The sequence below is a fragment of the Netta rufina genome (assembly GCF_964035555.1).
Source record: "Netta rufina genome assembly, chromosome: 29".
NCBI lineage: Eukaryota > Metazoa > Chordata > Aves > Anseriformes > Anatidae > Netta > Netta rufina.
In genome coordinates, this window is record NC_140153.1 from 752,024 (window position 1) to 775,922 (window position 23,899).

A 23,899-nucleotide genomic window follows, 5' to 3' on the forward strand; every position below is an offset into this window, starting at 1 on the left:
GACACCGACACCGGCCGCGGCTCCGGCTCCGCCCTTTATTTAACGGCGCTACAGCGGCCCCGCCAGGCGCTCCAGCTGCTGCGGGTTGGAGCCGCTCAGGAAGCGCAGCTCCTCCTTGCCGGCCTCCGTGCGCGCTGCAAGACAGAGAGGGACGAGAAAGGGCGCTGAGGATGCGGCTCCGCGGCCGCCACCCCCCGGCCCGCCTCTGCCCGGCCCTCGGCCGGTTCAGGCCCCACCTTGCTCGTGCTGAAGCCATTTGCGATGGAGGTAGTAGTGGTAGCAGCTCTCAAATTCCCGCTGGCTGTAGTTGGGAACTAGGACAGGGACAAAAGGATCCAGAGCGTCGAATCCTTCCTGGAAGGGAAGGGAAAGCCTGTGACTGCTGAGAGGAAGGCTGCTGACAGGCAGCACACAGGCACAGCTTCGTGGCGTTGTTGGAGCTGTCTGCAAGAAGGTGCGAGCTCACACAGAATTAAGCAAAGGAAACTAACGATGCGTATGATCTGAAGATGATTAAAGAAAGCCTGCAATTTTTGGACCTACATACAGTTCCAAAACAAGGATTTTATTTGTTTCCTAATGTGAAAGAAAGGGAAAAACAAAAATACATGACTCACCTTTCCCAGTAACTCATGGGGCAAATATGCAGAACTTGGTTTGAACAGAGAGCCAGTCTGGCTAAGTGTTGTCACAATAGCTCCTCCATTCTAAAAGAGATGTAGATTGCAGCACATTTTACCTGCAAACTTTGCATTTGTGAAATAGTTACAGATTCTAAACAAGTGAGGTCCTTTCTTCCCTGTTCTCAGTTACTTCAATTCCAAACTTCTGTGTAATAGACCCAATATAATGCTCCAAGTATAGATGCCGCACAGGAAAGAGAGCTAGTGTTTAAGTGTTGGCACTGAAACATGAATGCCATTTATGAGTAAGAATGACATCTGAAACATCTAAGAGACTTTTAAAAGAATTTTTCTGTACACATTTAAATCTGAAGACTACCTGAGAGATTAAAAAGCAGGGGATTGAAAAAGCAGCAGAAGGAATTAACCTCCTAAAGCAAGAAGTTTAACTGTTTCTAGAAACTAAAAGTTCTCATTAGTTCAACAAAATCATAAAACAAAATGTCATTAAGAATTTTTAAAAACTGCTACCTCAGGAAAGTGTGAGCCAAACTGGAGTTTGGCATTCAAGAAAAGCATCATTACATATTTAAGCTGTTCTTATACTCTGGCACACACATCTGCTGCTAGCTGATGTCAGAAACGATGAGATACTAACCCTAAACAGTCGCATTGTGCTTATGCTTCCCTTCACTGAAGGAATAGCACAATGTTAGTTTGCAGCTTTACACGTACCAGCACGTAACTTTGCTGCAAATAAGGCAGCCAAAGGTAAAGAACAAGACTCACCCAGTTATTCATCATCATCTTCCTTAGGTTGTACACTAATGTCAGCTCCTCTGGAGAAACCTGATGAAAATTGTCTGGTATGACTTTTTTTTTTTTTGCCAGTAGTTTTCATCCAAGAAATAAATTCTTCTCCCCCCACTTTAAAATAGACTGGAAATATCTTTTGGGTGCATCATTTAGGTGCATTTTTTTCCTTAGCTTTTACTTAGCACTATTCAGCCCTAGTAATGTTACAGAGAAGTGCCCAAACCTTTCCTACCAAAACACTACATATACATCCCTTCTTCTTATTGAGAGAACTTTCTTCAGCAAAAAATGCGTAAAGAACATGTATTCTGCAGGTCCCTCTGAGCTAGCAAAGCCAAACCTGCATTTTACTATACGTGACAAGCCAGATGTGTACCTTACTACGTATAACAAGCTCTACAGTAGGGATTACTATTGAACTTCAAACAATACACCCTCCCTTGCTCTCCCTTGCAGTACAGATATATACACAGAAATTTCATCAGAGCAAATCACTTCTTACAGGGCTTTTGTCTTCTTTTTTTAACGTAGTCCTTCCCCAGAGCGCGTTGACTCCGTCCACTGCCACAAGAACTCTAAACGAACCAAGATGACATTGCTGCTTTATCTCTTTCAGCACCACCCCTACAGCATCGCTGGCACTCCTCACTCGGGCTAAACCCTTAGAGTAGGAAAAGAAACATAACTCAGGTTGTTCTCATCAATAGATGATGTTGGCAACTCTGGGCACTATCTGTCCTTTCTAAGCAGTAAGGAAGATGTAACAACAGTCAAGTCTGTTCTTTCCTTTCAAAGGAGCAACCTGGTCTCATAGTAAACAATGTAGGAACTTTGAAGTTCTAATTTTTGCTTCTACCCAAGTTGGGTTTACATATCCCGTTAGAGATCCATCGCAAATTCCATTATGGTTTTTATGGAGACCTTGTTGAAAGGAAAATGCCTTCTGCTTCCTAGAATGTTGTTTGTAAGGTTTTTTAGAAGCAGTATTGTTTTACAAATGCAATGATGGAATTTTCTAATAAAAGGCAAATCAAAGCCAGAAACAGTTGTTACTCCTTACCTGTTCTACCACTTCACCCAGTGGTCTGCCCTGCTCCGTACTTTCTCGTTTGCCCCACACATATTTTTGTTGTGTTTTTATCTGTGTAAGAGAAGAATTAAATCAGGAATGAGGGAGCACAGAGGTAGCTTCGCAGCTCTGGATGGCAAGATTCCTGCTTCTTTTCTGGAGTTAATGTCTAAAGCAGAATCTGTGAAAAGATTTCAGCTCAAATAGCCATCCCCAGAGGGGGATTTAGAGGGGGAGTACTTCTTTTTCTACAAAAAATTGCATTCTAGTGATGGGTAGGGTTTGTATGCAATATGAGCGCGTGCATTAATACATGAAGCACTTCTCAAAAATATGCAAGTCTAGATTTCATGTCCAGATCTTCAAAGTCTGGAAGACCAACGCGCACATGTAGTTCCTGAGATACGATCCTGTGGATAGTTCTTAGCTACTAACCAAGACGACTCTACAAACCTCTTTTAGAAAGTGCTCATTTGAGGTTTTGAAGTTCTTGAGCCAGGAAGATGCTTGCAAAGGCTGATCAAGTCGCTCCTTTTTATAGGAAGACTGCATAAGCTCCTTGCAGTTTTTCACCCAGAGATGAGCTGTAAGCAAAATAAAACAGTTGCCATTTTTAGTCACAATAATTGTATAAGTTGGGTGGATGGGTCTCTCTCTCTTATCTTTATTCTGCTACATAGAAAGAATATGCTGAAGTCTAGGTAGACTACATCAAAAGCCTTTCCTTCATGCACCAGGTGGATCACCTTGTCGTAGAAGGAGATGAGGTTGCTCAGGCAAGACTTGCCTTTCATGAATGCATGCTGACTGGGCCTGATACCCTACTTGTCTTGCACATGGCGTGATTCCATTCAAAATTACCCTTTCTACCACCTTTCCTGCCACCAAGGTCAGGATGACAGGCCTGTAGTTCCCCAGGTCCTCCTTAGGACCCTTCTTATAGATGAATGCCACATTGTGTTCCACTTTATTTTGTTGGTGTTTTTTTTTTTGTGTACTTAGTAAATCTTCTCCACTGCAGAAAAACAAAGATAATTTGCACTGGCCTACCCTGAAGCTTTCTCTTGAAGCAGCATATTCCAGATAGGCAAGTGTATTTGATGTAGTTACAGACAGCATCAGTGGTCTTACCATCTGGGATGTGCAGCACCAGCCAGCCTTGCCTCGCGCAGTAGTGAACCACATGGCACAGGGTCATGGTTTTCCCTGTTCCTCTCTGACCATCTCCAACACAGTCCGTCAAGGAAAGTCTCCAACAAAACACTACCAAGCATTAGTTGACTGTTAATTGATAGCCACTCCCTCAGCTGTGCTGATACCACTGTTTATGGACCTTAAGTCAGACTTGCACACATTTATTTGTGCCACAGACAAGCTTCAGGAACTCCTCAGAGGAGTTTTTGCTGACAACAGGCATGACAGAACCACCCCCTGAAGACTAAACCACGGTACTCAGCAGTAATCAAATGTGTGTGATCTCATCATGTGTGTAATCTCACCTGCTTGTGTTTAACTTGTATTCTACTATCTAGTAAGTGATAAAAGATACAGATCACGTATCTGACAGCTGGGTGGGCAAAGTTGGAATTTTTCAGGTAAGTGAGAAGTTCTAAAGCTGGTTTTCGCACCATCAGGCAGGCTTCATTGAAGGTCTTCACCTGGAAAAAGGAACAGAACATGAATAAGAAGCCACATGCCAGCACACAACAGCTGTTCCTAGCACGACTCCATCTCTGACACTGTCAAGGGCCCTTCCCGGATGGTTACAGCTGAAGGAAAACTCCATTATGCCTTGGTTCATCATGACATTTTTGGTGTTACTCTATACAATCATCTCTAATATATTCGTAAGGGCCATTCTAAGTTCCACATCAAACTTCTATGATAGTTATAACCAGTCTGCACTCCGGTCTCTCAATCTCCCAGACTAGAACAAATTTGTAAAGAGGTGATTTTACCAGAAATACAGCAATTTACACTAAGGTTCTTCTGTAATCTCAGGCTGAAAAAACTGCCAACTACTTTCAAATATAAAACCTAAACAATACTTTTGTATTTCTCAGTATTACCAAGCCTTGGATAAATAGCTGTAATACTTCATCAAGCTTGTTATCAAAAAGCCAAGCATCTAAGATGTTAAATAATGATATCTTTTCACTTCCCATCTTTTCTGTAATATTAAAAATGTTTCTTACAGACCCAAGACTTGAATATTGCAAGCTACCAAGCTGTAGTAGTAGACACACTCTCCCTTCTGTGTTATCTTAAGCCTAGCAACAGGCACACTGAGAAATTAGGAGGTTCCAACTACAGTCTGAATTGGGAAAATGCTGAGTGTAAGAAAGCTAGTGAGTGCGAGACTAAAAGCATAGTGCTTCAATAGTGTCAATGAATCAAAATCTGACCACCTAGAATTGCTAAGTTGGATAAGAAATCTGTTCCTAAAGTCAGTTGGTCTATGTTATGTGTTTACAAAGCCTGATCCAGTCATGGCATGATCAGTCTCACAACAGAAATCGATCAGCAAGATGTCTGTTGCTGATAAGATTATTTCCTGAGCTACCCTATTTCGTACAGAAACGTAATTGTGGAAAAATATTTCTGTAATTCATTACGTATTCAAAAGTTATAGGTGGAAAACATTGGAAGGAATGTTGCCTAAGGTAGAATCCATGTGTCCTTCTGCCACTGTTTTGGTTAGACTGACTTGTATCTTTGAGATGTAGAAAATGCTGCTGAGGACCAGGAATAATTGCACTCTTGCATATTTTTTTTTCAGCTGAATAATCAGCACACCTACCACTCTGTCTTATTCCAACAGAAAAGCATGGTAGTTGATGGATCAGTTCTTCCCTAGTACCAGTCCACTCCCTACAAATCTACTTTAAGACAAAAGTACCTGCTGCTGGAAACGGTAGGGCAGTCCATGTGGAAAAACAGCTTTCACCTCCTCAAGAGGAATGCTATAGTGGCGACCCTCGTGGTGTTCTGTGTGGTTGGCCTGGGAAGGTAAAATGCAAACTGTAAGGCTCCAGATAGCCTGATACCTCTTTTCTGCACCCAGACGACTTGGGAGGGAATGCTCAATCAAAACAAGTAGATGTTTACAGAGAGTCAGAAGAACTTGAATATTAAAGCAAGGCAGAAATAGTATCAGAAAATTACTGGCAGATGCTTAGGAAGAGTCTAAAGTATATCCTACCAGGCAATAAGCAGATTGCTTCAACTTGTATATGAGCCATTGTGTTTCGTGGGCACCAGCAGCCCTGTGCTTTATGAATTTATGAAATCTGTTATTAGTCTGCTTCTACTTCTGACCACCGCAATACCTGAACAGTAATGTGATTGCCCTCAGAGTTGTCTGCTAGATTCAAGTGTACTTTAGGTCCGTAACTAGATAATTTCACTAAGTATCTGTTACTTGATTAAGGAGTGTGCATCTCCATTTGACACAGACTAGCAGCAGCTGTGTTTTTGCATGGCAGCGTTATCTATGGACTAGAACAGACGGGCAGTACTCCAGAGATCATTTTTATTCTCATTTTCATCACTGACCCGCTGCATAACTTTAGGCAAATTTGTTCACTCTTCAGCTCCTACACCTGCAAAGTGGGTCAGTATCTTTATCATCATGTTTAGTCACTTTGAGTTTTGCTAATGGAAAGGTATATAAATACTAAGTCTTATTAAAAATTTAGTTTTCGGCTGGCCTTCTTAATACATTTTTAATGGGTCTTTACTGTGCACAAGTATGATTGCACTTAGAACTATCAGGTTTGCTGATGAAGCAAGCCAGCGGAGCTGATCCGCTGCAACACGCAATCTGCAATACAGCAAGTCTGAGGAATGCTGAGCTGATAAATTAGTAAGCAATGGTGGATGTCGCCAAACATCAGCACGTGAAGCCAGAATGCCAAAGCCAGTTGCCTGGCAACATAAATTGTAGGTACAGGACGGTGGAGACAATTCTTGCCATCTGGACTCTCCTGTGCGATCTATAGAGACACTCCGACCACATGAGCAAGATCATCTGCATGCTGCTGTTTCCATAGAGACCCCAGAGGAATCAGTATTGAAAGACTCCAATTACAGAGGCAGCAGAAAAGCATCTCAAAGGCTTATTCCATTCCTTTATCCCACTTCATTTTGTGCTCAAGATGAAGAGTGTAAGGCTGGAGAGCTATCCTGTGCTGAAGTCATCTGGGGTGTATTTTTTATCCCCCTCCACAGGCAATTGGGGGAGGTTAGTCAGGGAAGGATAACCTTGGAGTTGAAATTAATGGTGTCTGATGACAAGCTAAGCCACATCTGAGGCTCTGCAATATACAGTCTATTTCGTCTACGCAACTATAGAGAAGGAATCAATACTTCTTCCTAGGAGCTTTGAGACAGGACCAGCCCTGCCTTGTTTTAAACTGCACAGCCATTGCCTGTTTTCCTTTGGGCTGGGCATCATGGTCTAGATGCCTGTTACTAGGTCTCTGTGCTGCCTTCTCTGATGTTTACCAGAACCCAGTCCCAGCAAGCACTCCTGGCTCCGTCGCATCCACACACTGTTGGGATGTACACACCTGCTGTTTGACAATAACAATCCTGGCAGTTACTCACCGGGTCAGTCTCGTTGGTATAGAAAACTGCTCTTGGTCGTTCTGCTGGGATTTGGACATCCTGGCTGAGGACAGAACTTAAGCAATCTTTGGCTGCTGTATGGAGAGCATATCCATGGTCCAACTACGGAAAGAAAAACGCAATCAGACAACCAACTTCTCAGCAGTCGAAGACTGGTAGCAGTGAAAACCAGACAGGAATTTGTTTTGAGCACCCACTACATGCACATTGTGATAGGCTCTAGGTACCACGCAACACAAAGCAAAAGTCTCTGCAATCAGAAGAGGAACTCACGATTAGAGTGTAAACTCATCATGAAAAGAACAAGCACTTTAAAACCGTGTTTCATATTTAGATGCCTGCTTCTAAACTGTATCTGTTCACTTAGGTCATCTAAAGGGCCAAATCCTGCACCAAAATGAGTTATCCCCTTTGAGGTTGCTTAAGAGCACACGTACAGCCATTAGGGCCTTATTGCTGGGAAGTTCCCGTAATGTTTCTGCCTACACTGATGAACAGTAGCTACTACCTTGAAAATTCAAGCTGCCTGGTAATCCATAATCACCTCAATTATTGAGGGATTAGCACAGCGCTGCCCACTATTTGATATTTATAATTACATTCCCTGCACTGATTTTCCTAACTGTGTCCCTGCATACAGACTCTTTCATTATAATAGATGTGGCTGAGAAACTGAAACAGCCAGCTAAGCTGATTAATTCTTTTCTCCATAGACAGGCTCCTGAAGCATGCCCATAAAGCCTAGCCAGAACAGGTAAGAAAGTGAGCAGTGGAAGGACAAGCATTTTATTATGTTATAGTGCAAGAAAATATGAAAAAAATAGATTCATCAATGATTAAAAAATGCTTATATTCCAGCGGCTGAGACCAAAGCGACCAAAACTGAAATTACCCTCCATATTACTGACTGGAACAGTTGCAGGCCCCAAGTATAAACAGAGCAAGTATTTTCCTATTTTGTCTGTGTGCATAGATGAGAGGAGTCGTAAACTCAAGCTTAGAGACAGGAACAGCTGTTTCAGTTCCACGCAGCATGATGCAATTCTGCTGTCATCCAAGTTTTCCTCAGGGGGTCATCTGAGAGCCACAAGGGCTCAGAAGAAAGTGTGATGTCGGATTACCCCACATCCCCCATTAAATACACAATGGACTCTTCATTCAGCATTTCAGCACATTATTAAAAAAAAAATAGGGGGGGAAAGGAAGGAGTTAACAGTCTTGTACTCAATGCTGTGTACCTCTATAATGAACAGCGGCGGTGTAAATATGGAAGAACAGTAAATATTGATTTTTATCATCACATTTTAATACCATCTTCTCTTGTTCCCACGGTGTTCTTTTCCTCCTTAAATTCAAATGATCAATTAGGATACCTTATTTGACTATTTTAAGTGACTTAATTTACAGCCTGGAGCAAGACACTAAGATGCTAATTTAATACATGAATAAGTACAACGTGCAACTATTGTCACCTATTCACCCAGAACATTTCACCCCTAGGTCATTCTTAGTCTAGAAGTTCAGGCTCTCTCATTTTCTTTGAGCATTTTATGCTCTCGCCTCCTCAAATCACAAGTGGATATCTCCGGGCCGTGTGTTCTGCTCATTTAAGAGAAAAGATAAGGTTACTGCACTCTGGGCATCTTCTACCTTCAGTACCACACAAAGCCTTGTCCCTCACCTGTGTTACACAGAATGAAAATTAAACTAGCATTAACTTCATGCTCTATGTACAGTTTTTATATGCATCTAGATATAGCTCAAGAATTCAGTTGAACGATGCTTAATCCAACCAGTATTACCAAGAACACTTTTGAAAAATGCAACCTCACAAGATCAGAAGTTGGATTCTCTGTGGTACAAAAGCCCATTATTAGGAAGTCCTACGAAAGGAGTAGGAGGCAGCATGGTAAGACAGCACACAAGCATGAGATGGACTTTGTAATGAAATCCAGTTCTCTGTTCTCACAGCCAGATATGCAGAATTTCTATTTTTTATCAGCAGAACAGACCCCATCTTTACATTACAAAGTCCTGGAAAGATACTGTGTTAGAATATCACTGGTCTGCCCCTTAGCATGACATCTTCCTCATAATCACTACGTAGCCTTCCAGCAGTTTGGAACTTTTCCAATGTGGACTTGAGATCATGCTGGGCTGTAGAAGCAGCTTCTAAGTACATGCAGACATGAAATCCTTCCTAAGTCTTCGAAGTGCTACCAAACCAAGGTAAGGTCCTAGAGTAAAAGAATTCCACTCTACTAACAGTTACCCTGTATTTGAGAGATACAAATTTGCATTTTGTGAATTACTGTGTTTACAAAATTCATGCATAGAATCACAGAATTATCAAAGTCGGAAGAGACCTGCAAGATCACCGAGTCCATCCTTTGACCTAACACTAACAAGTCTGCCACTAAACTATATCACTAAGCTCTACATCTAAACATCTTTTAAAGACCTCCAGGGATGGTGACTCCACCACTTCCCTGGGCAGCCTGTTCCAGTGTCTAACAACCTTTTCGGTAAAGAAGTTCTTCCTAACATCCAACCTAAAACTCCCCTGGCACAACTTTAGCCCGTTCCCCCTCGTCCTGTCACCAGGCATGTGGGAGAATAGACCAACCCCCACCTCACTACAGCCTCCTTTAATGTACCTATAGAGAGCGATAAGGTCGCCCCTGAGCCTCCTCTTCTCCAGGCTGAACAACCCCAGCTCCCTCAGCTGCTCCTCATGAGACTTGATATCCAAACCCCTCACCAGCATCGTTGCCCTACAGTTCCCCGGGTCTACCCTCTGGCCCTTCTTGTAGATGCGCATCACGTTTGCTAGCCGCCAGTCCACTGGGACCTCCCCCGATAGCCAGGACTGTTGATAAATGATGGAAAGCGGCTTGGCCAGCTCCTCTGCCAGTTCTCTCAGCATCCTCGGGTGGATCCCATCTGGCCCCATCAACTTGTGTACATCCAAGTGCCGTAGCAGGTCACCGACCATTTCCTCATGGATAGTGAGGGCCACATTCTGCCCCCCATCCCCTCCCACCAGCTCGGGGTACCGGGTATCCAGAGAACAACTGGATTTGCCACTAAAGACTGAGGCTAAGAAGGCATTAAGCACCTCAGCCTTTTCCTCATCTTCTGTAACTAAGTTTCCCCTCGCATCCAGTAAAGGATGGAGATTCTCCTTAGTCCTCCATTTTGCGCTGATGTATTTGTAAAAACATTTTCTGTTGTCTTTAACGGCAGTAGCCAGGTTGAGCTCCAGATGAGCTTTGGCCTTTCTAGTTTTGTCCCTGCACAGCCTCGCAACATCCTTATAGTCCTCCTGAGTGGCCCGCCCTCTTTTCCAAAGATTATAAACCCTCTTTTTTCTCCGAAGCTCAAGCCACAATTCTCTGTTCAGCCAGGCCGGTCTTCTTCCATGCCAGCTCGTCTTTGGGCACATGGGGACAGACCGCTCCTGTGCCATTAAGATTTCCTTCTTGAAGAGTGCCCAGCCTTCCTGGACTCCTCTGCCCTTCAGAACCGCCTCCCAAGGGACTCTGCCAACCAGTGTCCTGAACAGCTCAAAGTCAGCCCTCTGGAAGTCCAATACAGCGGTTTTACTGGTCCCCTTCCTGGCTTCACCAAGAACAGAGAACTCTACCATTTCACGGTCGCTCTGCCCAAGACAGCTTCCAACCACCACATCTCCCACCAGTCTCTCCAGAAACCTCCTAGACTGCTTCCTCTGAGCTGTATTGCATGTCCAGGATATGTCTGGGAAGTTGAAGTCCCCCACAAGGTCAAGAGCTGATGATTTTGCAACGTCTGCCAGCTGCTTGTAGAACTCCTCATCCGTCTCCTCATCCTGGTTTGGCGGTCTATAACAGACCCCCACCAGGATGCTTGCCTTGTTGGCCTTAGGCATAGGCACATCTGGATAAAACAAAGCTACAGAAGAGTACCTCTGAATGACCTAAAATATCACTTTTAATGCATTATATATTCTGACTTTCTAGAGTAGCAAGCAAGATGTCACTCGGTCCCTTCTCCTGAACAGAAGACAGTGCTTAACACCGATCCCCTCACTTTACACAGAATGACACAGACACATGCATACACCTTTCTGGTTCGCTGTAGGTCTGCATAGTAAATCTTAGCGTGCATGCAAAGCTCTCACATTGTTGTGTCATCTTTTAACACAGCTTATCCCAACAACATAGAGTGGACTTTATAGTAAGTTTCCATCTGCAAAAGGATAGTAGTTTAACTCAGATCCCTGAAATGGCAGCAAACTATCACGTGGTACACGGAGATTAATCATAAAGTCATGTGCCATAAGGTGGAGCTGTTCCTACATGATGCTACATATAAGTCTCTAGAAGACTGCTGATTTCATACAGGCTGCCATGATAAACCCCACACTGTAACAGCCAGGATCTTGTCTCCAGAAGCAAGGACTTCAACAGTCTTCCTCTTCAACGGGTGCATAATCACTATGTACTAATGAAAAAAAAAACATTTCAAAGACAACAGAAAACTAAACAATTGAAATTCTTAGCTTTAGGAAGTCACTTCAGATATGCAACATTAATTCATTATGCTGCGTATAATATAAGGAAGCTTTACTAATAACATAGTGCTGCTGCAGTGTTGTGACAGAGCTAATATTCCTACACCCACCTGAAGCACTAAGCCATCTTTGGGAAGCTTATCTTCCCACCAGCAACACAGCCTTTGTGAAAGATTGGTTCTGCATCAAGAAAGGTCTTCTTCCTTTGTATTTTCCAGCAGTGCAGAGCAAGTAGGTACTCTGTTTTCTGGGATACGCTTGTATCAAAGATACAGACTCTTCAGCATTCTGGACATTTCAGGATGCTAGACTCAGTCATTTAACAAGCATCTCACTGGAGCCAACTGCCCAGACTCACTCACACACTTGCTGTCCCACATGTTTACAGGAATGGAGAGAAATGTAGGTATGACACACTCAGTGGTCTCTCTCCGTAACGGGAGCTTGCACAATCAGTTTATAAGAGACATCACTTTTTATAGTTGTAGACTGCTGTTCTAGGTCACAGGACAGCTGAAGTCCTGGAAGCAGCACCATGCTGCCACAAGACTTACCTTCAGAGGATGGCAGACAAACCCCTTCAGACTCCTCAGCATTTTTCCTGCAGAGACAGAAGTGAATTTTCCATTGTTTTGATTAATGTATCTTAGCCTGGGGCAGAATCACTCCTGCCCACAGAGGTTAAAGTCCAAGCACACAAATAATTCACACAAGCTCTCAGAATGTTCTACAGAAATACAGTTGACTATTAGTCAGCATAATGTGCCTAACTGAAAAAATATTCTGTTAGTTATGTTGCCGTTTTGGAAAAGCATTTGGGGAGAAAAACAAGCAACTTATTTGATAAGTAAAGATCTTTCATTTTTCTCATGAGGAAGACAGATCCTTTTCCTGGGGATGGGCATTTATTTCAACTGCAGCTGTTAGAAATGTAACAGCAAGGGCTACACAGCAAATATTTCGAAGAAACTGGAATAAGGCAGAGATTGAAAAAGCTCCTATACTTTCAGCTTCAGCATAACCACATATGAGTATCTACTGCTCAGACATCTTTGGTTACAACAGGAGGGAAAAAAAAAGCAACTGTGACGCAACGGAGGCACAAAAGTAAGTAAATCAGTTAAGTCAACTCCGTTTGCATTCAAGGTCTTCTCCATCCACTTTCTTAGAAGAGAATGACAATACCCAAACGAGATGCTGTAAGAGTTCTTGGTTGTGGTAAGACACACGGTACAGTCAGAGCAAGATAATTACTCCGTAATTCCTCAGGAGGAAGAGCTGTCTTTGTGGGATCCGTGGTTACCTGCAATGCTGATGCTACGCACATCCAAGCGGGTTGGACTGCACAGAACAATGTTTAAAGCTGTGAGCACATGGGATGAGAAAATACCCTCCCACCGAAGGACAGGAGTTTTGTCAGGACGCTTTGCACTCTTTCACCTATGGCACAACGCATCTTTGGACAACAAGCTCCAGATTTTCTGCTTCGGGAACGCGGGAAGCCACCAGCCCACAGAGACTTCGGGTCACTTTACCTTGCTGCGCTTGCGGCGGGCAGGGGAGGAGAAATCCCGTCAGGGGAACGGCTCCCGGCTGTTTGCAGCCCCGGCTGTGCCAGTGACGAAGCGCAGGGTGAAGGCGCGCTGCCTCACACACACCTCGTAAAACCCAAGGGCCGCAAGGTGCGCTCGCTGCGGCTCCTTTGGGGCATCCGAGCCACCTAACAGAGCCCCGGAGCCACAGCGCGCGTTGTGAGGGCTCCTCTGGAGAGCTCGCCTCGCCCTCAGAGGGCAGCTTTGGGGAAAGAGGAGATGAAAACTGCCCCCCCCCGCACTCACCTCAGGCGCCAGGCTCCACGGCCGGACCAGGCCGCGGCCCACGCGCGCCCGCTACGGCTCCCCGCGAGGCCCAAACGCGGCGCGGGGCGGGCTCGGCCCGGCCCGGCCCCACCCCCCCAAGCCGGGGGCGGGGCCTCCGCCGGGGTGTGGCCGCGGGGGCGGGGCCGGGTGCGGGGAGGGGCGGGGCCGGGCGCTCTCTCGCGGAGGAGCAGGAGCCGCCGCCATTTTGGTGTCGCTGCCTCGGCTCGGAGCAGGGCCGGAGCGGCGGCCGCTGGGTCCGGGTCCCGCCCTGGCCCCGTCCGCGCTGGGCGGCCGGGAGGATGCGGCGCGGAGGAGCCCGGCCTCGGCCTCGGCCGCGTTGTCGCTGACACGGTGAGGAGCGGGCGGCGAGCGGGGAGCGGGGAGCGGGACCGCCTCAGGCCCGGAGCCCGGGGGGAGGGGAGCCCGGCCGGGAGCCGCCGCGGGGCCGCCCCGCCGAGCACCGGCGCCCGGGCCGCGCCGCCCCGCCCCGCCCCGCCGAGGCCCTGCCGGAGGGCTCGGGGCGGCCCCGGCGGCGCGGCCTGCCCGGGGGGGTTGGATCCCCGGCGGCCGGGCCCGCGGCCGGGCCGGGAGGCGGCGGGAGGGGAGGCTCCCCGGTGACAGCAGCGGGGCCCGCGGGGCGAACGGAGCCCCGGGGGGGGGGGGGCCGGGGGAGGCCGCCCGCCGTGCCCCCGGTAGGGCCGGGCCGGGCGGGGGGCGCGGTGCCGCCTGACAGCTGGGCCCGGGGGGCGGCCGCCGGCTCGCGGGGAGCCTCCTCGGTCCCGGGCCCCGCTGGGCGCTCCGTGAGGCGGCTGTGGAGGAGCGGGCGGCTCGCGGGCTGCTGCGGGGGGGGGGGCTGCGCTGCCTGCGGGCCTCCCCCCGCTCCGAGTCGTGGTGAGAAAATTTCACTTCCGTTGCGGTTTTAATCCCGTTCGGTTTCGGGGGCGGTAATCTGGGATTTGGTGGGTCCTCAGTTTGACGCGTTTGTCAGAGCAGAAGCCAGCGCGTGTTGCTGTCCTTTTCTTTGTATTAGATAATCCCCGCACTTTGTAGCTTCTGCTTTTCTCCCTTGGTTTTGTGGTTCCTTCACCCCGTTAATTACTTAGCAGAGAACCAGAAACAAGTTGGAATGTGGGTTCCGTGCGATGGCCTCAGGACACAGATTCGCGCTCTTGGCAGTTGTGTGTTATCAGGAGCAAGTCAGAGAAACCAGGCAGTGGGATCTTGCCCTGGCTTTCCAGTCTTGTCAGTAGAGTTTGGGGCTGCTGACCCTGCTCTGTGTGCGGTTAAATGAATTTTCTTTGACTTTACGGCCATACATTTACATGTACTTAGTTTTCATTCTCCAGAACAGCGTGCCCTTTTGCATCTTGTGTTATTTGTTTGGGTTGTCTTCCTTGTGCTACTGGAGATTGCACCTGCAAAAGCAATGCTTTCTGTGAATGTGGGAGCGTGTAAGATTTTGGGGGTTAATCCTGAAAGCTTTGTGTTTCACATGGACATCCATGAGGACCTGGAGACCATCCCTGGTGTTTCCGGCTCTGTGTGAATGGAGTTGTTCTAGCAGCTGGTTGAACATATGGGTAGAGATGGGCTCTAAAATCATCATCTGTTTGCCTACTTGAGTTCTTAAGAAGCATTCTTACTTGAAAATGAAAGCTTTGGTAGCTTTTGCTAAACTCTATAAAAAGTAAAGGCAGACTGGCAGGGAGGGCTCTCGTGCATCTTGCTTTCAAAACTAAAATTATCCCAACTTTTTGGACTCCAGTTACATTTGATTGCTACACGCAATCAACAGTCATCTGAAAAACAGTTAATGTTTAAGTGCTAATGAACAGCAAAACAATTTGAGTCATAGTTTACAAAAAGAAGAAACTTGTTTTAAGTTGTTTTCAGAAGTTTAAACTCTCCCTGAGGATACCAAGAGCAGTTTCAACACTTGGTGCAAGATACAGCCTTATTGATAGAAGCTATAACGCTGATGTCAGAGAAGAATGGAGATAGCATGTGCAATTAAATGGTGGTTATTCTGAAATAGGTGTTGTTGTCATATGGATTGTTGACTTGTTAAATTACTGCGCTGCCAGTGGCAAGAAGTGGGCTTCTGCCATTGTGGACACATCTCTTCCACCCCAGTGAGATCCTGTGTTCATTTCACAGCTTAAAAAAAAATAAATAAATCCAATACGCAGATCTACTGTGGCTGTTCTGTGAAAACAAAATCTTTATTTGTTCCTAATTTTCTGTGTCACAGCCTTACCTGTTCGGCATCTTGGCTCACATGGTTTGTGTGAGCGTCCTAGCACCGGCTTTTTGGCATAACCAAAGGCAGCATGTCTTGGGTTTAAGGCAAAATACTGGCTTACTACGTCCTTTACGTAATTTTTTACTATGTGGGTATAAATGACAAGTTGGAGTTCAGAAAAAGACATTGAAAGGCATTAGACCCAGGGATGTACCTGTTGGGAAGCTCCTGAATCACAAATTTAGGGACTGGGAGAATACTGTAGGAGGATTATCACAGCATACGTTGTTCGTTTGGTTGGTTTTCATGCTTTTTCGAGGCAGTGTTGGCCAGTGTTGGGACAAACAGTACAAGGCGAAATGTGTGTAGGGTTCAGCAATTACAAATTAATTTGCATATCAGTAATAAAACAACAAAATTATCAGGCAGGTCAAAATTTAATTTTATGTTGCCAAACTCTTCGGTTAAGAAATCAGAAGAAATCCTGTATCTCCTTACAGAGCTGTTCTCCCACTAGAACATCCTTCTGAAGTGCCCTCATGTCTGCACTATTTCTCCCTACAAACTGCAGGTCCCGCCACCTTTGGCCGTTCCAGCACGAGGTCCCGACTGTCTTTGCCACTGACACTTTTGCAGAATATTCATTCCTGACAGGACAGGGGTTCTGTTATTTTATGTCTGTCAAAAACACATCCAGCAGATTATAATTGTAAAATATTTGTCACTTCATATTAAAAACAAGCAAACAAAAAAGTAATTTTATTTTTGGCAAGTTTCTCCATTTCTGAACTTTTGTAAAATACTCACAGAAGTAATCCCAGGTCCTTGAAGTTCTGTTTCAGTGACCTCCAGTGATCTGTGTTGCTTCCTGGGGTACGTGATGTGGAGGAATATAGTTTTTTGTGGGTTTTATGACATTTTGCTCTCTTCTTGTGAAGGAACTTCTGAGTGTAGTGGCTTTTTTCAGTAGCAGAAAAGAGAATTCATGGAAGGCTTACGAGAAGGACTTGTGGGAGTCCATACAGCTATTAGAAATATTCTGGGATTTCAAATTTTTGATTCCGGCAGCTGAATTTTTTTACATGTCCACTGGAACTGAGGCAATGGAAAGAGCCAAAAGAAAACATCTTTCAAATATAAAATCGCAATACATTTACATCAACATAAGAGTAACAGAAATGAAGATGGCAGAGGAAAAAAAAATCTCATTTATTATAACTTGGGGGGGGGAGCATATCTAGGAGCTGACGGTAGAAGTCAACTCTTGGCATTTTTTCTGGAAGAGCAGGGAGTCTGAAAAACTGAAATCCTAATGGCTAACAGGCATGAAGGGCTTTGGATGTGTCAACGTGGGAATAAGAATGAATAATAGGAATTAAAACTGTATATGAAATTAGAAAGGCCATTAATGCACACCGTTTAGTTGTAGGGACGCGTGTCAAAAGGGATGTTAAAGTGCCTCCTAATGAATCTTTTTTGGTGAGCAGCGATTTCAGGACTGATTTGAGAACTACAGAACCTACTGGGTGAGGGCCTGGAAGTTCATTTAGGGAGCTGGGTAGGCATTTAGGGAAGTTTGTTTAGGGAGATGGATAGGCTGAGTCTTGATTATTGTCTGGGCCATGGAGAGGTTTGATCCTGGAGAGTTCGTAAGCTAGCAAACCTGGCATTAGCCTCTGATCCTATGGAAGGAAGTTGTTGGCAAATGCGGATTAGGTCTTGGAGTAGAGTGGGACGTGGCAGTTGGTTTCATCATGCTGAGGCTTTACATCAGAAACATGAGTATTGCTGTGGAGAGACCTGCAGAACATGAGCAGTGGGAAGGGAATTGTTGAGCCGAGCTCTCGGCCTGGTGCAGAATGCAGTGCTGCGTGGTGCTGCTGGTACTTCCTAGTCCTAGAAGTTAAGCAGCGTGGTTAAATGACAGCACGCAAGTTTAACAAATACTTGACTGTGGGCATGGGCAGTCAGGCTCCACTGCTTTAATTCCACATGAATCTTCTTGGGCACACTGCATGGGATATGCTGCTCTTCTTGGAAAGCTCCTGGTAGTGCAGGATGTGCAGAGATGTCTTCCATGTGTCGGCATCATCGAAGCAGGTACTTTGGAAGTCAATAGTCCGTTTTTCTGACCTGAAGAAGCCTTTAGCATAATAAAAGCCAGTCTTTGCACATAAATGGAACAAATGTGGAAAGGGAAGACACAGATAAGTACGTTATATCACACTTTTGTCTCAAAAGTACCGATTCGTCAGAGTTTTTGGGGTAAATTAATTGCAAGCTTTTATAGCCGCCTCAGAACTGGCACAGAACAGCAGAGTGGTTGAGGTTGGAAGGGGCCTCCAGAGCCAGTCCTTGGTGAACCTCCGAGGTTCCTCTCTGCCTTGGCTCCAACTGTGGCTGTCGGGTACAAGTCAACCAGCCCAGACATGAAGAGTACTGCAGGAACTGTTGTTTCTTAGGAAAAGGGGAAAAAACAACAAAAAAAGAACATGTGCAGTGGTTATCAAACACTAGCCAAACAGAAAGCACTAAGGCAGGGGGACAACTCAAGACCCAAGGTCCAGCCGTGCACACCTTGAAGACAATGACAGGAAGCTTGTACTTGACGTAGGGAAGAAAAAACATTATTGGGATTCGACGAGATGAGATCTGCTCATCGTGGTTATGAAAATGATCAAATTGGCAGACACGTTAGCTATGAATTAGCGTAGGGTAATTGGAGAGTCTGAGAGAAGAAGATTACAGTGATCAAGGCAACACGATGATTAGGTCTGGGATTAGCATTTTTGTTGTCTGTTTAGAGAGGAATTAATGGATAAATAAAATGGCCTACCACATGTTTATGAGAGTCATCAATTTTGTGACTCTGTTTCTTGGGTAGTTGCTGATCTGGCATTGCCACGCTCGGAGGTTTTAGCCCCGCTCTCCCTTCAGCCTTTGATTGTGAACGTGGTCTCATGGTTTGCAGCACTGGTGTCATCCTCCTTCTCCTCACAGCCTCGCTATTAAGTAAATACGGAGTCAAATGCAGCAGTGCTGTGTGGTGGTGTTTCGGTTTAATTTGGTTTCAGATTCTAAGCTAATTAATTAATGATAATTGTAAGAAAATGACTGAAGGTTTGTGGCTGTTGTGGACGATAGTTACCGGACTAGAGAAGGAAACGTTTGTGTGAACATCGACGTGAGACTTGCATTGGCTGGTGGATTCCCTCCTTTTCTTTAATATGAATAATAAAAATTTGTGTCCTGGCTTAGAATTACCGTACTGTTGGCCAGTTTTCCTTTGTTCATCAGCATGTAGGAGAAAATCCTCTTTCCCTTGATCTGAGGTAGCCTAATGGCCTGAACGTTGGGCCTTGGCCTGGGAGCTGTCCCCAGCTTGCTTCCTAGTGCTGCTCTGTTGATTTTTCATTTTTATTTCTGGTTGTAAAATGGGGATTTTATCTAATTACCTCTGGTGTTCTGAGCAACGATACCATTTTTGTTTTTTGGGGGAGGATGTCCTTAGTTGAAAAGTCATAACTGTAAAAAGAAATCCCTTTTTTAATAACACGGAAATAAGTCATTTTTCTCTGAGAGTGTAGCTGGTGAGGCCCAGCTTCGTGGCGATTTCCATTTTGTGTTCTTCCCCCTGTAATTCTGGTATCGGACTTCCAGCCTATGCCCGCTGCAGCCACCATTGTCCTCCTCAGGACCACCTTTCACACCACTTTTCCTGTCCCCTCTATACTTCAGTGCTCAGTGAGCCACCTCCCAGTGCCAGGAGGCCCGTGGGCCATATGTAGGGTGGCTCTGGACCCGTTGGTTTGCGTGCCGGTGGGCTGAGCCCCCAGGAGGCCGTGTGTCCGAGGGGTCTGCCGAGCTCGCTGCAACCGTTGAAACTCATTTTGGAGCTCATTGAAACCACGGCAATCTTCTCATGGCATTGTTACAGTTCAGCCTTAATCATGTAGAAAATAGGAACAGATCGTTCTGCTCGTTTCATCGTTTCCCTGCCCATGGCTGGGGGGTTAGAAGCAGATGATCTTGAAGGTCCCTTCTAACCCAAACCATCCCACGATTCGACGGTCGTGCTGGTTTACCTTAATCCTATAGAATATAAGAACAGAAGATCATGCTGCTTTAATTCCTGTAATGCTCTTTTCAGTACGTTGATGGTTTTTTCAGGCCTGCTCCTTATATATTTGCATCTTCAAAAACGATTAAGGTATTTAAAGGCGATCTTCTTGCAACGCCCCAAAGGTAAAGAAAGCCGCCTGCTGGCTTGGTTCACTTTCAGCCCCTGGAGTCTCCGAAGGGAGAGCCTTTCCCTGGGGGGGTTGGTCTGGGACACCGCGTGTTATATCCACAGGCTGGGCGAGCAGGTGGACGGCGTATTGCCAGAGCAGCAGCAAGACGACAACACGCTCGCTCGGCATGCCGTGAGGCCGCATGCGTCCTTGTGCCATCGTCGCGTTGCACCAGGGGCTGCTCTCCTCCTGCCCTCATGCTCATCCAAGCCCGGGTGGCACTCGTGTCCCTTTTCTTACATCGCTCTCCAAATGTCAGGCCGTGGTGCCACGCGTGCTTTTAGTTTGGCCCATGCACACAGACCTGCGATTTGTCCCAGCCGGTAGTCATCGGTGCGCCTCCTTTGTGCCCTCTGCAGATGCTTTCTACGATGCTTTTTGTTTTCGTGGATAAAAATGTGGCGGGGTGCACGGATTTGGTTTGTTCTTTGGCAGTGGGGGAAATAGCAGCTTCTGGCTCTGTGGTGGTCTGTGTGCAAGCACAGGAGGTGGTGCTGGCACTCTGCTCGAGCAGTCTGCCAGCCAGGGACCAGGAAGCCTTACAGTAGCAAGGTGATTAAAGTAAACTTGGCTTTAGTTCTTAGAGAATTGGAGATGAAAAAGTTCCATCAGATGTGTTATTTGTCGTAATTTATCTTATGAGAAACTGGTTTATTATACATACATAACAGTGTACCAATGATAGGTAGAAGGATGGACTTCCCTGTTTTGGTACACCTGGAAGCACAAATTCGTGTGACATAATTTTTTTCCTGTTTTCCCCTTTCCCCATCCTTCTCGGATTGTGAAAAGTCCTTAACTAATACGCAGATGTTGCAGTGTCTTTGAGAATCAGCGTGTACTTGGGTTAAGCCTAACTTTCCTGGTGGCTCAGATGGTTAAACCCCCAGTGTTTCTTATTTTTGCATGTTTTATCATAGGTTTCATTGGCTGCATCTGCATCATTCCTTAGCTGCGACTAGTTCATTTCATTGGGGCAGGGTGACAATGCTAGAAGTAGCAGGGTACAGATTTAAAAAAAAAAAAAAGTTATTTCGTGATCAATATTAAAAGTCCTAAAGCCTTGATCATAATTAAAAATGCCTCGTGGGTGAATTGGAAAGTATATGATAGTAGTCATCTATTTTTGTTTTTCAACTATAATTTAAAATTGGTTTTACAGATAAATTTTATTTTGTAGTAGGTTACAGGAAGGATTGGTGTTTTTGAAACTTTAGCTGTTTTTCTGGAACTTTCGGAAATCCAATTGCTTTCTAATCATTTTGAATATTTATTTCACTTCTGCTGTAAAATTGAAGTTTAATTCTGCCTTTATTTTCTTTTTGCAGAGTGAAAGATGCTGACTGCCAGTAGTAGAACAGATCTTCTGCGGAACATATTTCTGTAAATCTTCCCTAAAATTACCCGAAGGCATATATTCCGCCTGTGATGGACCCTCGGAATACTGCTATGTTAGGCTTGGGCTCTGATTCTGAAGGGTTTTCTGGGAAAAGCCCCTCTGTGGTAAACATTGGCACGCTGGTAGGAAAAGGAGAAGTAGAGCTAGAAAGCTGTACCAAGGAAGAAGAAGACGGTGAGAAGAAGAATCGGGAGGGGAGCAGTGCTGACAATGGGAAGAACGAGGGTCTAACTGATGCACAGCAACAGTTTTCAGTGAAAGAAACAAACTTTTCAGAGGGAAACTTGAAACTGAAGATTGGTCTTCAAGCAAAGAGAACGAAAAAGCCTCCTAAGAACCTTGAGAATTATGTGTGCCGGCCTGCTATAAAAACCAGCATCAAGCAACCAAGAAGGGCACCAAAGAGTGGGAAGATGACAGATGAGAAGAATGAGCATTGTCCTTCAAAACAAGTGAGTAGTGTTTTTATTTATCAAGTGTTTAACAAGTTAGAGTAAATTTAAACTCTGTTTAAAAGTTTTTAGCAACTCTGCGTGATCATGTTCTACTGACTGCTTTGGATGTGACCTCTGATAATGAAGTTAGAAATGGTTTGATTTAGTCCTGATTGAGAGATTTTGCTCTTTCACAGCTTTTCAAGTTTTTTTAAGTAGTAATGAAAAATGATGTTGACTTGAGGTGAACCTGAAAAGCAACAGTGTAATTTTAAGCCTCTTGTGTTGGAGATTTTTATTTTTTCCTCTGTTTAAGTCAGACTGTGTATTTGCTGTATTTGTCTCTATAGTATTTGAATAGACTATTTGAAACTTTTCCAAATCTGAAGTGAGAGCCCTGCTTCGGGGATGTCTTGTTTTCATCATCATCATGACACAACAAGTAACAGCAGCTATAAGAGAAAGGGGGAGCAGGAGAAATGACAAGAACTACAAATGTAGTTGCATAGATGCTAAATAAAAAGGTTCCCTAAACCAAAGATCGTTTCATTGCTCCGGCCTGCATCCTGTTCGTCACGCTGCCTGTGTGAACTCTGTCCTGGCACATCTTGTAAGGCACAGCCTACCCAAAGAAGGAAAATTCCTTTATTTTGTACTGAGATGATGTCTCTCTGACATACCCAAGCTTTTTTCTTTTGCCTGTCATGCCCATAGTTAAGTTTTCCTTCAGGAAGAGCATCTTCAAGGACAAATAATAATCGATGCTCTTACAGTCCAAGTGTGCTGTATGTTACAGGTGATGACTCAAATGACTTTTTCCAGGTTCTACTTTACAACTTCCTTTCCTTTCCTACATTACCAACAGAAAGGATTTTTTAGCCAGCCTACATGATACGGGAAATTGTCCAGCAGAAGCGGTACACTATGTAATGTAATACTTTGGCTATGACAGTCTGGAATACCCGGTCACTGATCTCTCTTTACATCCGAATCGAGGTACTTCTTGTACTTAGAACTCTCTTTTTAGGAAAGCCCTAAACCGCTAAGGATGGAAACTTCTCCACTCCATTAATTGATCATGCCCTGGGATTTTTTTTACCAGAGAGAATAGTTAATGTTGGAACTCAGATGGTGACAACATGGATTCTTCTTCCTTGACATCTTTGTATACTGGATTTTTCTCAAAAAGATCCATCATATTTCAAATGGAAATTAGAAATTTGGCGGGTAAAATCAATTACGTGGAGTTCCTGGTCCTTTTCAGATGGATGTCACAGTAGATGATCAATGGTCCTTTCTGCCCTTTTATAAATTTCAAAACTATATTTCATGCTTTCAGTAGTACCCTTTTTTATACGATTTTGTTATCAGTATGTTGTATCATAGATCTGGTGTCAATTTTTCATTCCAGCAGTTCTAAGTGGAGTTACTCCTGCTACTTGTCTGGTTAATAACCTAAGTGTGTAGCATAGAGAAATGCAGGTCTGTCTCTATGATTCAAATGCTCCGTGCTTAAAATAGTTCCAAATCCCTGACTAATGATAATTCACTTCAGATACCCTACTCTCCCTGTAGAATCGTACCAAAGTGTTTTATTAATTCTTTAACTCCGTGTGTCCCCTGATAGAAACGATGGTTTACAGCATCCTACTCATTTCTAGCAAGTGATGAAAATTGTCTTTCTAGAAACAAATGGCAGACGTGGTTTAAAACTATTGCATGTTTTGAATATGATACCCAAGGGATTTCTTTTATCTTACTGCAGTGAAATAAAGCAAGCTTCAGCACTGAAAATTACGCTTTGGAAAATTAAATTGATCCCTTAATCTTTCCTTTCTGTGGAGAGGATGTAGGGGGAAGCAATTACGTGGCCAGCTCAGGGCAAGGTGTGACGAGCTGTTGAGCTGTGAAGCCAGGCTGTCCGTACTTACAGGAGGAATTCAGAACTTGAATGACAATTTAGCACTTGCAGCGTACTCAG

The 23,899-nt window shown here is 44.9% G+C and overlaps 2 protein-coding genes across 4 annotated transcripts in view; one reads left to right on the plus strand and one right to left on the minus strand.

Moving 5' to 3' along the window:
• Positions 1-18: 18 nt before the first annotated feature.
• DAP3 (death associated protein 3) lies at positions 19-13,663 on the minus strand. 2 transcript variants are annotated; one of them, XM_084303378.1, is made up of 13 exons: positions 13,531-13,663; positions 12,247-12,293; positions 7,117-7,239; positions 5,408-5,509; positions 4,058-4,166; positions 3,640-3,732; positions 2,962-3,092; positions 2,500-2,580; positions 1,942-2,100; positions 1,413-1,472; positions 618-707; positions 237-354; positions 19-134 (listed from the first exon to the last, which is right to left on the minus strand). In XM_084303378.1, exons 2-13 carry the CDS (start codon positions 12,286-12,288, stop codon positions 49-51), a joined length of 1,194 nt encoding a protein of 397 aa, XP_084159504.1. In that variant the 5' UTR covers positions 12,289-12,293; positions 13,531-13,663; the 3' UTR covers positions 19-48. The 2 variants fall into 2 exon arrangements, with proteins under 2 accessions (XP_084159504.1, XP_084159505.1); XM_084303379.1 differs by lacking the exon at positions 13,531-13,663 and adding an exon at positions 13,228-13,519.
• A 110-nt stretch (positions 13,664-13,773) lies between these two features.
• ASH1L (ASH1 like histone lysine methyltransferase) overlaps positions 13,774-23,899 on the plus strand; it is a 58,206-nt gene continuing 48,080 nt past the window's right edge. For both annotated transcript variants that reach the window (XM_084303153.1, XM_084303154.1), the window contains exons 1-2: positions 13,774-13,902; positions 21,414-21,936. In XM_084303153.1, the coding sequence (XP_084159279.1) occupies positions 21,514-21,936 (423 nt within the window). In that variant the 5' untranslated portion in view covers positions 13,774-13,902; positions 21,414-21,513. The remainder of the gene's footprint in view (positions 13,903-21,413; positions 21,937-23,899) is intronic.

Excerpts from the sequence above, each read along its gene's own strand:
- DAP3 (XM_084303378.1), bottom strand. The coding sequence starts at position 12,288 with ATGCTGAGGAGTCTGAAGGGGTTTGTCTGCCATCCTCTGAAG. Across the intron at positions 4,167-5,407 it reads CCTACCGTTTCCAGCAGCAG|GTGAAGACCTTCAATGAAGC; the intron begins GTACTTTTGTCT and ends TCCTTTTTCCAG. Across the intron at positions 355-617 it reads CCCATGAGTTACTGGGAAAG|GAAGGATTCGACGCTCTGGA; the intron begins GTGAGTCATGTA and ends CTTCCCTTCCAG.